We start from the raw sequence: 13,900 nt of genomic DNA, 5'->3' as shown, positions 1-13,900 counted from the left end.
AAAATTTCAACAATTACAAAAACTTCATTAAAGGAGCAAAACAATTTGTCCTTTAGTGATTTAGGGCCTTTACGTAAAAACATAAACTTTTGGGCCAAAGTGCAAATACACAAAAATATCAAAACTTTATGTAATTGCATAAAAGCCCCAAAAGTACCCCCACTAAGGGGTGTCCGGTTTTAGATAATGTAAAGGGAGGGTTGGTTTTGCTGAAAATTCAAAATTTTATAAAGTGTTGAAAAAGAGAAAGGTATGGGTTGAATAGTTGATTGGCATGGTTGAATAGTTTGATTGGTATGAATTGTAAGATGTAGGTAAGGTGTAGAATTTATCAAACAATAAAAAAAACACCAATCATCCATCACCAATCAATAACAAACCAAAACTTTATGAAAAACATCAAACACATTGAATCAAAACACCAAACCTTTTGTTCTTGGTATGAACATCAAGAACAAAGTAAGAACATTGAAGAACACACATGAAAACTCATAAGAGCTCCATGAATGTTTTCACTCAATTAAAATTCAAAATTTACACTACTCAAAAGAGGGTTAACATCCTAAGGTACTTAGGGGTTCCTAATGTCACTTTAAAATTTTAACAAGACAAACATAAACCCAAAAATCCACCCTTTGGATTTGGCCAAATTTCCCCACATACATGGCACCAAATTTTAGTTCCAATATTCGTCCTTAAATGAACTACATCTCCAACATTTGATATGCTAAATTTTCAAGCAAAATTTATATTCAAAAAGCAAGAACATAGCTCGTAACATTTACAACATTTAAATCACAAATCATAAAAAACACAAAAACCAAAGCATTCACCATACACTAGACCTAGGCTCTAATACCACTTGAAGGAAAATTTGTCCTGGCTAAGAACATGTGAGAACATTTGAACACATAAGCAAACTAATAACACCTTAAAGTAGGCACGCATTGAAAAATAAAAATTAAAACCCATGACCTTCAAAGCCTAGTAAATGGTGAACCAAAAGACTCTTTAACAAATTAAAGAGAAGAGAGAGTTTGAGTTTCATTACCCTTGAAGCTCATCCTTGTTTACACAAGGATTCACCCAAGTGGAGGGCCTTCAAGTCACCTCATTTGCTCCTTGGATGGTTGCTTCTTTGTTTCTCCTTTGATCCTTCAGGATTTGAGGAGAGGAACTCCAAGAACACCAAAAGTTTGGTGTCTCTAAGTCTCCACACCAAGTATGAGGTGTGAAGATGAAAATGATGACTTAGAGGAAGGAAGATTTCTAGCTATTTTTCTCTAAGTGTGGCCGGCCTCTTTGGAAGACAAAGAGAGAAAGAGTTTTGCTCTTTTGCCTTAAAGAAAACCCTTGATGTGGTAAAGCTATAAAGTTCCTTTTATAGTATCTCACATTTGAGTGGCAAACTTGCAATTATGCCAAGTTCACTACCACTCACCCTATGGTAGGCCATCCTTTAGTTATTGGACTATTTACCCATTTTGTTTTAGTTGTCATACAACTTAAACATAATGGGCCTTGTGGACCAAAACACTTTTGGGCCCCGAGACCCAAAACTAACTTGAAAGCCCAATACGAACCTTCTGTATAATTAATTAACTAATTAATTAATCTTGACCATACTTAATTAAACCATTTAATTGCTTATCTATCTCATTTATATTTTTTCACTTTCATCCTTACTCGGTGTACGATCCATTAGGTTCCAATTAGCGAGGCAGTGGGCAATTGTTACTCTTAACAATCAATTGTGAATTGAAACTACATTTCAATTCTTCCTTTGGTGAAGATTAGTGTTTGCTAATCTTCTGGGCTTCCACAAACCATGAGTGACACCTAGCAGTATGTCATGGCTACCCAAGCTAAGTAGAAGTGGTTGGAGAACCTATCCAATTACAATTACAATGCAATACGGTCGTTTTGTAATACAATACTCTTAATCACATTGTTTGAGTGATAGTTTGTTTCATGTCTACTACCCAGTGTGATACTTCTCTATATGATTCAATTGAATATGATTTGGAACAAACTTCCTAAGTCATATTCGTATGCTTTGGCCAAAGACTTTCGAATCATATCTCAAAGTATTTTCCTTCCACCATGGAAGGTTAAAGATCCCTTGTTGTGCATTCATATGCCTACATGACTAGATAGCTTGACCCCAACAATGTCGTGGACACTCTCAATGGAATGCCTGTGACATGATCAAAGATCAAGGACCTAACCATTAGACATCTATCATGCCTCAGGTTAAAAGACTACTTTGCATATTGCAACTTACGAGTTATGTTTGAACTCTCTTTTGATCGTAGTTCAGTGTACTCGATTACCATTTTGAGCACCTATGTGTTTGTCTCAATGTCCAACACTAAACGACTTGAGACTAGCCATACTCACGCTTGAGTTAACATAACACATACTAACCTTAAAGGATTGTCAATGCCCAATTGGCAATCATATGGCTAGGAATGTTTTAGGAATAAACATAAGAGAAAGGTCTCCTTAATCTAACTTACTTAGATCACTTCTTTCTTAGATTAAATACATTCCTTGGATTCCCTTATTGCTTAATAAAATAAATAGTGATTCACAATAAGCTTTGCCCTTCATTAAACATATACTAGTTTAACACAATAAGTATTCCAAAAGTTATTACATCAAATGAGTGGCTTTGTGAGCATACTTCCAACACATTTGACCCAAAATAGTGAAACCTTCATAGATAATTGGTAGCTTAAGGTGACTACAATCAATGAGATAGGTTGACTTGGAAGAAACCATCTTCAACATAGTCTTGGTTTCTGTTAATTCTAAGATTGCAAGCTACAACTAAATGGTGATTCAATGTGTGGGTACACTAGAGACACTTTTGGATGTAAATGAATCTTTTGTTTACTAGGTTTATAAAGATTAGTGGGAGTTAATCATTTTGCTAAATTTGAACATATATATGATATATTAATTTTGGAAATCAAAGGAATTCTTCTTCGTTAAAGTAATGACTTTAAACATTCTATAATAATAGAATGTATATGGGAGACATAGTCTATATATATGGGATGGAAATCTATAATGATAGATTTCAAGATATAATTGGATTATCTCAATCCCTTTCGATGATAGACAATAGATGTAGGAAGTTTATGGACTGATAAACTTCAAAAAAAAGGACAATTCCAATCAGATTGGGATATTGCTCTTCTAAAAGGGAATGTACCCTTTTGACTCCCAAAGAAGCATAATGCATAAATAGAATCCTTTATGCATATGCAGAAAGGTGATTTACGTATTTCATATTGTATGAAAAACGTTGATATGAGTTGTACCAAGATCGGTACAAGACGATATCAGTGCAAGCCTAAGATTAGAACCATGGCAACTGTCAACTGAATCCTTAAGTATTTAAGAAATACTAACGGACAGATTCCTTAAGAATGAGGAAGAATTAGAGTAACGCAATGGAAGCGTAAATGTATTAGATTATGAATCTAATATCGTATCCATCATTGGATGTCTCTTCATTATGAATGAAAAGATAATTAGATATCTCTTTACTATGACTAAAGAGATATTTGGGTGGAAACATTATAAGTAATGACTTTAGTGTGTTCCATCATGCATGCAAAATATATCGCCATATAGAAGCTTACAAAAATGTTGTTTGGATGGGAAAGTTCATTTATGAACTCTTCATTCGGTTCCAACCAAAACGTGTCTCTAGTGTACCCACACTACAACACTAATGGAGCGATAGGTCAAGCCAGGGAATCAAGGTCTCATCAAGATCTGAACTCAAATGAGAGACTGAACCACATGATTGAGACTCATGTATAATGGTGACGTTGTTATTCTCAAGGTTGCTTCTATGGATAACATATAGATATCCATTGTCTAGGCCTACTATTTAACCATTTTTGAAATGAATTCAGAAGAGGTATCATCACTGATGACCAAGCTGATTGGCTCTAATGAAAGTGGGAGATTGTTGGAAATGTGCCCTAAAGCCAATCATATGATGATACTTTATGGACATTTCACATGTTAAACTAATCTAGTTTAATATAAAGGGAAAAGGTTATTATTTAAAGCCATCTCATATAAATGTTATATGTTTAAACGATAAGTACAAGGAATATGTAATTGGGAGAATGTGATCTAAAGAAATTAGATTCATGAGACCATTATCTTTTGTATACATATCCTAAACTTTCTTGATCATAGGATTGCCAATTGGGCATTGATAGTCCGTTAAGATCAATACGTGTTATGTCTTCTCTTAGAGAGAGTGACTGGTCTCGAGTCATTGGTGTGACTGACACCAAGACAAGCATCTAGGTGCTCAATAGAGAATGAGTCCACTGAACGCAATCAACAAGGAGTTCTCAAATATGAAAACTCATGGTTAGGATAATGCAAAGTAGTCATTTGACCTGAGGCATCATAGTTGTCTTATGGTTAGGTTCTTGATCTTTGACTATGTCGAAGTCACTCCGTCAAATGGTGTCCACGACATAGTTGGAGTTAAGCCACTTAGCCATGGAGGTAAGTGAATGCACAATAAGGGATCTCTAACCTTCAAACCGTTTAAGGGAGAATACTCTAACCTTCAAACCGTTTAGGAATTTGTTCCAAATCACATTCAAGGTAATCATATAAGTAAGAGAACTACATTGGATAATAGACATGAATAAACTATCAAATCAAACAACGTGGTCAAGAATATTTTATTAGAGAAATACCGTATTGCATTGTAATCCCAAACTGAATAGGTTTTCCACCTCTTCTTATTAGCTTGGGTAGCCATGACATACTGCTAAGTGTCACTCAAGGTTTGTGGAAGCCCTAAAGGTGTATAATCACTAAAGGGATAATTGAAAAGTAAGTTTCAATTCACAATCGATTTGAAGAGTTCTAATTGCCCACTGCCTCGCTAAAAGGAACCTAGAGATAAAAGAAACAATGGAGATGAGTAAGGATAATTAAATGGTTTAATTATTTATGGCTAGGATTAATTAATATGTTAATTAATCAAACGAATAAGTTTGTTTTAGACCTCAGGTAGTTTTGGGCCTCAATGCCCAATGGGCTTTGAATCTCAAGTCCAATAACTCAAGTTGTATGACAACTTGAAAACACAAAGGGCATGAAAGCCCAATGAACCCACATGGTCGGCCATAGAGAGTGTGAGGGAGAATTGATTATAATTTCAATTATGCCACTCAATGTAAGTGGCTATAGAAAGGAAATTATAACCCATTCCCTCAAATGGGTTTTTTAGAGAGAAAAGAGAAAAACAAAGAAGCTCTCTCTTCTCTTAGGAGGCCAGCCACCCTAGGAAGAATGGACTAGCATCCATTTCTTCCTAGGTCGCTCATCTCTTCCTCAATGCTCTCCTTGATGTGGAAACTTAGAGGTTCACTTTCTTGGGAACTTGGAGAATCCATTCCTTCATCCATATGCAAGAAGTCATGGACCAAGAAGCAAAGTTCCTCCAACCACATCCATGGAGCCAAGGAGTAAGGAGACCAAGGAAAGAAGGCCCTCATATGGGTGAATATCCTTTGCTAAACAAAGAGGTGCTTCAAAGGTATAAAAGTTTCTCAACTCTTTTCCTTAAGATTTGAGTTGAGTCTTGGTTCACCATAACTACTAGGCATTGAATTTTATGGGTAAAGTTTTGTTTTGGAGTGCATACAAGCATGATTCCGCCTTTAATTGTTAATTGCATGCATAGATGTTGCTTAAATGAACTTGTTTTTCCAAAATTTTCCTTCATATCATTCCTCGTTGTTGGAGATATGCCTTGAAAGTCAATCTTTGAAGAAACCTTTTAGGACAATGTCTGAATTTATGATTAAGTCTAATACATGAAAAAGGTCAAAGTCACTTATTAGGACTATCTCAATGAACAATACATGTCCAAAATAGTGAGTCTATAGACAATGGATCGATGGAAGAAGTAAAGATGTTAGACTTGAGAGACCTTCTTCACATAACCATAATGTCCAAAAAGGTACCTGGTCATAGGATTGTTAGAAGGACGTTGACAATCCAGATAGACTAGTACATACTATGTCTGCTTCGATTGGAAGGATGGCAAGTCTAAAGCCATTCGTGTAGAGACACTAAGACAAGTATGTAAGTGCTCGTTAAGGGAATGAGTCCATTGAACACAATCATACAAGAGTACTTGCATGGAGGTCTACTCACATGTCAAGCAAGTAACTCTACTGGTTGGAATAATGTAAGTAGTCATTTGACCTGAGACATCATAGTTGTCCAGTGGTTAGGTCCTTGATCTTTGATGGTGTCAAGTGCATTCCATTCGAGAGTGTCCATGACATTGTTGAGGTTAGGTTGCCTAATCATGTAGACATATGAATGTTCAACAAGGAATCTCTAATCCTCAGTACTAAAGGAAGAATACTTTAAGATATGATTCGAGAATCTTCGGCCGAAGTATTGAGCGTAATGATGGAAGGCATTCCTATCCGACTCAATCGAATCATATGACATAGTTTAATCACATTAGGAGTTTGACATAAAGTATCCATACCCAGTAATGTGATTGAGAGTATTGATTTAGAGAACGATCGAATTACATTGTAATTCCAACTAAATAGGTTCTTCGACCAAATTCTACATTAGCTTGGGTAGCCATGACATATGGTTAGATGTTAGTCATGTCTTGTGGGTCCTTCTTGATGATTGAATAAGTAGTCATCAAAGAAGAAGGAGAATTAAAAGTAAGTTTTAATTCACTAAGTGATTGGATAAATACAAATCAATTGGATTGGTACCAATCACCTCACTGCCTCGCTAATTAGAACCTAAAATGATTGTACATCGATACACTCTTGTGGTGAGACAACTAAAGGATGATGGAATTAATTAAATGGATTAATTAAGTGCTATGATTAATTAGAAAGTCTAAAGAAATCATAGAAGCGATGAAAGATCGTTTCGGGCTTAAAGAAAAAGTACGGGTTCATTCGGGCCCATTAGGCCTTTTTATTCAAGCATAGGATGATTTGAAATGATAAAAACCCAAAGTCCAAGCCAACACTAAGTGGCCGGCCAAGGATGAGGAAAGAAGAGAGAGAAAGAGTCAATTAGTTGACTTACTTCTTTTACTTTTGTAAAGGGAGTTTAATGAAAAAGTTCATTAGGGCTTTTGTGTGTTCTTTTCAACAAGAGAAAAATAAGTCTCTCTCTCTCTCTACACACACACAGCCGGCCACCATGAGGAGAAAATAGCTAATCATCTCTTCTCCTTTTGGTTATTCCAACATCCATCTCACTACACTAGTGGGTGTGGATCTTTAGAGGTCTTCTATACTTGGAGGCTGAAGGAGAACCAAGGAGCTCTAAATCTTTAAGGTGGAGGAAGCAAGGAGGGAGGCTAGACTCAAGGAGCTCAAAGAACAAAGAGCTTGGAGGTGGTCAATCATTGGTCTAAAGTTTAGATCAAGAGGTATAAAACTCAACCCTTACTTTGTTCTTCAATATTTTGTTTGATGCATCATATATGAAGCTATGCTTCTTGAAGGGGATTTGCATGACTGTAGCTTTGATAATATGCTTCTGTTGCTTATGTATATAAATTTAGAATTGTATATGCATGCTAGTCACTAGAAATCCCATAGAAATCTCAAAATTTTCCTTCACTCGTGGTTTCAGAATTTTCAATCATTTTATCCTTTGTCCAACCACGAATCAAAGAATTTTAAAATTCAGAGATTGGAGCATTAGAGAATTCGAGGTGGGGAAACTCTAAAAGGAATTACGAGAACTTCTTCGAGATTTAAATCAAGCTTTCATTGGAAGCACCAATTTGTGGTATCGAAAATCTGCGATCTTCAGTCTTGATGAATTTGTGTATACAAAACAATTAAACACCTTCGATCAATGACTAAAGCCACGCGCCTATGGAGTGCGGGCATTTGGTTAATGAATCTCCAATTCCTAAGTCAGCTTGTCCTAAAAGAGAGAGTTGAGAGCTTAATTGCGTAGCAAAAGCTTACCATATATAATTTGATGGAGAATCGGGTATTTATAGAGCTAGGACGGCTACATGTGTAGGGTTTTCCACGCCATGTGCCCATATCCAGTTGGTCAAGGTGTGTCATCTGTTGGATGGAGAAAAGAATTATTCTTAAGATATTATTAAATAAATAATTATCTCATGAAATCCTTGATTGGATTTGATTGTGATTCCTTACTTGATTGACTTGATCTTCTATAAGGAAAGTATAAAGATAAGGATCTAGTTATTAATCCTATCTTGAATACCTTGACTTTTCTCCTTGCCACGGGCAAGAGAGCTTGGAGAAGCCTTAGTCAGCAACTCAGGCTTTCTTGAAGGTTGAACTTTGCGTGGAACGGATGTGGGTCTTGCGAATTTATAAGGGCATTATCGTCACCTGTGGGCATTATCGTCACCTGTGCTTTACACATATGACGTGGTTGTTAACGTCTGGATTATTGTTGAAGTGGGAGACTAAGAGAGGGTAAGAATAGAGAACAGCTAGTTCCTAGCCTGTGCCGAATGCGTGTGCTCACCAAAAGCACACAGCAATTTGTCTACATAAAATTTTTCAAATTAAAATCATTAATCTTTCATGGTATGTACTCGTAAAGTTTCAAATAAAAACCCTAAAGCCTGTACAAGACCAAACTGCCCGCTGGCTGCATTGCCATGACTTTTTGAGTGAGTCCCTCCCACGAAATCCCCACGCTATAACCTTGCTAATCACAATAAATATCCTGCATTCAAATCTCTCGCTCATGACCTTCTCGAACTCTCTCTCTCACAAACATAATTAATATCTTACCTTCCTTCTATATAACCCACTTCCAAAATTTACATAAATCCCCACCTGGCTTGCTGCATAAATCTGTAACTATATATAAATAGAGAGATTATACATATCATGGCTGACCTAAATCCAAATCCAAACACTTCCAACAAAGTGAATCAAACATTAGACCAATCTACACCCACTTATCCACCTCTAGTAGTATCCCCCCTTGACTTTCACCCTTCTCCCCCTACATTACTCCACCCAACAAACCAAACCCTTCCTCAGGCTCCTCCACCGCACCCTCCACACCAAGTCATCCCACATTCTCTTCTCCCTCCCCACCACCACACGCACGAACCTACTGAAATACCCTCCCCCTCCGCTAGGGCACCACTACATATTCAAAAACTACCAAAGCCCACCACCATGGCCTCGAGCTCTTCCGGGAAGCACCCCAGGTACCACGGCATCCGGTGTCGGGGTGGAAAATGGGTGTCGGAAATCCGAGAGCCACGGAAGACCAAGCGTATTTGGCTTGGCACTTTCCCAACTCCGGAGATGGCTGCAGCCGCCTATGATGTGGCCGCACTTGCACTCAAGGGTACCAATATTGCTCTCAACTTTCCAAGTTTCATTGGATTGTATCCAGTGCCACTGTCCACATCAGCAATTGATATTCGTACTGCCGCAGCTACTGCAGCCGCAGCGCTACGAAAGAATAGTGACACGATGGAGAGTCCAAAAATGGGACAAATGCAGAAGCACGAGGGTGATGATATGATGAGTAGTACAAGTTTGGCGTCGTCTGTTAGAGACTTTATTGACGAGGAAGAGCTTTTCCAGATGCCGACTTTGCTGGCGGACATGGCAGAGGGAATGCTGATGTCTCCACCGAGAATGAACGACTCTCCGCCGTCTGATTATGATGACTCGCCCGGAAATTCAGACAGAGGAGAAGGCCGTCTGTGGAGCTATTACTGATTATGCAGCTCACAACCCTGAATTAATTGCACGCTCAAAATAAAGATAATTATAACATGAAGAAGGGAAACAGAAAAAGAGAGAATTATATATGTGGAGTACATACGTACCTCGGAGGCTGTAAATAGCAACACGATCGACGGCATGGTTATGAGTTTGATACTTATTAACCAGGCAGAGGTCAAATTTTGAAGAGGCAGGCAGTGAAGTGAGTTCATGAGTTTGGGGTGCTTTTGCTTAATTATGATTTATGAATTTATGAGTGCATGTACAACTGTTGCGCGAGGAGTTTGACCTTTTTCTCTTCGTTCTTTTATTTTCTTTTATATATTAAGATTGTGAGGTTTCCTTCTGAATTATTGCTTAATTATATCTGAGTTTTTTTTCCGCCTATCTGTTTCCTAGGATTTTCATATGCATGGGTAACAAAAACTACTGCATATATATGCTTCATCTTCTTCTTCCTATTTGTAGTGGATGTCCTTGTCCCTGTGGGTCAATCCTTTTCTAGTCGGTGTGTTTGCATTCTGACTCTTTCTTCTAAAGTTTTGAGGCACTGATTACTCTAAAGGCTTATCTTTGTAGTTTCTGTCTGCTTAATTATGCAAAAAAAAAAAAAAAAAAAAGGGGAAAATTTCATTAAAACCTATCAAATGTTGTGAAATGTGGTGTGAATGCCACACATGCGTTTGTGTAAGAAAGTTAACTGAAGTAGACTTTGGTGAAAGCCATTAAATGCATTGGATGAAAATGTCATAGAGAAGTGAAATATTTTCTTCTTGTAGGTAAGAAGTTGTCGATCAAACTCCTATAAATAGAGGCATGTCTATAACTTCATTGCAACACACCAGATTAAGAATGAAAAGCAATAATACCAATATCCACATCTCTCTTTATTTGCATCCTTTGTGTGATACATTGCACCCTTTCTGCTTCTATCTCTAGCAAAGATTATCTCTCTCACTTTTGCCTATTTATAACACGTTATCAGTACGACTCTCTAACCCTAACCAGTTTTCATTTCCTTCGCCGAAAAATGCTTCCTCCAAGGATCTTACTGTTCCTCTTCTTCCTTTGCCTCACTTGCTTGGTGTTCCTCGCCATGAGGTGCTAGCACCATGCCTTCTCCTAGTCCTCAATTTGAGATTACTTATATTTTTTGTTTCTTGTTTGGTGTAACTTCTTATTACTAACACAATGTTTATTTTATATTAATTTTATTTCAAATTTAGATGATGCGGTACAATCGCCGATCTTGAATTGCATATTTAATTTTATTGCAATTTTAGATGGTGCAGTTTAATTGCCCATCCTGTACTGCATATTTAATTTTCCTGCTGCTTGAGTAGTGTTGTATAATCACCAAGCCTACACTATATTATTTCAATGAGAGTGGTGTGGTACAATCACCTTCCTCATTAATGTCTAAATTATGTAAATCTCAAGTTTGAAGTTTCGGGTGCTTATTATTTTGGCTTGAAGTTCAAAATGAAAATTTTGTAAGAACCAGAAGTTCTAATACTACATTCATCCAAAATCCATATTATTGCAAGTTCTTACACATCTCATTTTCTTTCAGAAAAATGGCAAACTTGGCAAAGCTTGATTTTGTTGCCATTGATATTATTGGGAAAAACTACGTTACATAGGTAGTGGATGCCAAGATCCATCTGGAGGTAGGAAATCTTGGAGAACCATTAAGGAGGGAACCAGTGCATCCTCTCAAGATTGGGCGAAAGCCATGATCTTTATTTGTCGCCACCTCGATAAATGATTAAAGAGCGAGTATCTAGCGGTTGAAGATCCACTGGCTCTTTGGAATGCACTAAGAAACAAATATAATCACCAAAAAACGATGATTCTCCCAAGAGCTCGTTAAGAGTCAACACACCTGAGAATCCAAGATTTTAAAATGGTTACTGATATAACTCTGCAAAGTTCCGAATTAGCTCCCAGATAAAACTTTCTAGACACACCAGAAAAACGATGATTCACTTATCTTGTAGCAAAGACTCAAGGAACGCCGGGGACTTGCATGCATTCCAAACCAATGACTTTAGGCTTTACCATATCTTCGCTGAATATTGATAGAAACTAAAAACTGAAAAGAAAAAAAAACAGTTGATGCTTCCAGTATACCTTCAAAAGTGTGTCTATACATATATAAAATAATATTAACTTGTATATATGTATATGGTTAGGACTTCGATTCTTAAAAAGTAAATGTAGTTCGGTCGTCTTACCAAATCGGTCAACATCATGTCAAAATTTCTCCAATACTTTTGAAATCATTCTTACCTGAGTTAGTGAGTAATTCCAACCAATCATTATTCTTCAAACCATTCAAATTAATGAGTAAGACAAGTAAAACTAGATTGGGAGGAATTCAAATCAATAGAACTACCCTTAGACTTAATCATATAATCAAAGTATTTGATTAGCGTTTGAGTAAACGGTGATTAGAAAAAACAAAAACACACTAATAAAGAAAAACATTAACATAATTGTTGTCCATATGTTGATAACTAAAGAACTGAAGATTTTATTATACCATTAATTGCCAATATTGAAAGTAGCGAACTTTTTATAAACACATGTAAAGTTTAGTTTTTTATATTTTTACACTCACATGTGATGAATTTACATGTATAATTAAATGATGTGAAGAACATGTAGTATATTTCATGTATGAACCAATTTGCTCTAATATCATAAAAACATTTAAAATTTCATTATAAAACAATCGGAAATATGCTCCATGCAAAATTAATAAACTTTCAACGCGGGACATTCCTTGGCATCCTCACACATAATGCTTGCCCTACCCGGCTTGGTATGATTAAGGTTTTGGGTAATATCAATGTTATATCATGATCATCAGACTGAAACCATGCCTGTGCAGTGCATGGTTTAAATCGTTTTACTATTAATTGACGTGTCAAGCATTGAAAGATTTGAGTTCCAATTCTGCAATTACAGCCATAAGGACCTCCAGGACGATTTTATCTCTTTAACGGATTTGGATCCTCTCCTGAGCAAAGGAGACGAAGCCTCCTAACTCAAATACACGGATCGTTGGATTATGATCGAACAACTACAATTATTATAATTAAAAAAAAACTTCTTATTTATAGCAGTTTGATCAAAATCCGACTGCCTATTTGTTTGGGTCAAGAGGATCCGTCTCCCGCTCAGGAGAGGATCCAAATCCCTCTTTAAGGAGACAAACGTTTGTGGCCAATGGTCAAATCAGGACCTGGTGGAGTAAACCCTTTCTCTACGTGCCCCACAAAAATGACTTAAATAAGCACAAAAGCGATTTGTAGCAATGCTAACAAGTCTGACCCCTTGTAAAAATGGGGTCACTTTGGTTCGCCATCATATTTATGACATACGAATTAGCAAGCAATCTATTTTTATTAGAATAACTAATAAAAATCATTTGAAAATTTTAAGTTTTAATTAAAATGATAAAAATATGTTGTAAGTGAATAGTATCAAGAGTAACTTTTTGGAGTAAAAATGTTATTTTCGTTAAAAGTAAACAGTACCAGGAGTGTTTCGTTAAAACTCTTATTTTCATATGGAAGAAATATATTTGTATATATAGTATATAGTGTTATAATTTTTATTAATAATTAATAAGAAGTAGGAAAAAAGAAGTTAAGACCTCTTTAGGCATAAAAGAAAAGAGGATCATCAGACTCAAATAGAGTGGGAGGAGATGTATGTTGTTTTCCTAATTAAAAGCAGTATCACTATTCTAAATTATATTAAGGAGAGTGAAATTTGACGTTAAGATTCGATGAGTAGAAGAGAAATGCCCTAACACTAGAAACAATCTACTACTTACATGAGAGAGATGTATATTATTTGAGATTATGATTTCAATCTTTAACTTATAAATGAGAGGTTTTAGGTTCGATTCTTACCAAAAACAACAAATTATTCTGGCAAGTTCATTATAAGAAAAGTTTAAGCCTTCAACTTATTTATTTTATTCTTAGTGTAGATAGTAGAGTATGTATTCAAAGAAAGAAAAGTTTAAGCTTCAACTTATTTATTTTATTTTACAATAACAGCAATTTTCGTAAATAAGATTTGAACTCTTA

General features: G+C 36.2%; 1 protein-coding gene across 1 annotated transcript; it reads left to right on the top strand.

Annotated features, from left to right (window-relative positions):
* Nucleotides 1-8,671: 8,671 nt before the first annotated feature.
* Nucleotides 8,672-10,179, top strand: LOC126625337 (ethylene-responsive transcription factor ERF027-like). Its single transcript, XM_050294431.1, has one exon. It carries the CDS (start codon nucleotides 8,937-8,939, stop codon nucleotides 9,786-9,788), a length of 852 nt encoding a protein of 283 aa, XP_050150388.1. The 5' UTR covers nucleotides 8,672-8,936; the 3' UTR covers nucleotides 9,789-10,179.
* Nucleotides 10,180-13,900: the final 3,721 nt, after the last annotated feature.

Source organism: Malus sylvestris, chromosome 6 (assembly GCF_916048215.2).
Source record: "Malus sylvestris chromosome 6, drMalSylv7.2, whole genome shotgun sequence".
Classification (NCBI taxonomy): Eukaryota; Viridiplantae; Streptophyta; class Magnoliopsida; order Rosales; family Rosaceae; genus Malus; species Malus sylvestris.
This window is presented reverse-complemented; position numbering and strand designations above follow the sequence as displayed.

Bases quoted from the DNA above. Each gene is read 5' to 3' on its own strand.
- LOC126625337 (XM_050294431.1), top strand. From the start codon at position 8,937: ATGGCTGACCTAAATCCAAATCCAAACACTTCCAACAAAGTGAATCAA.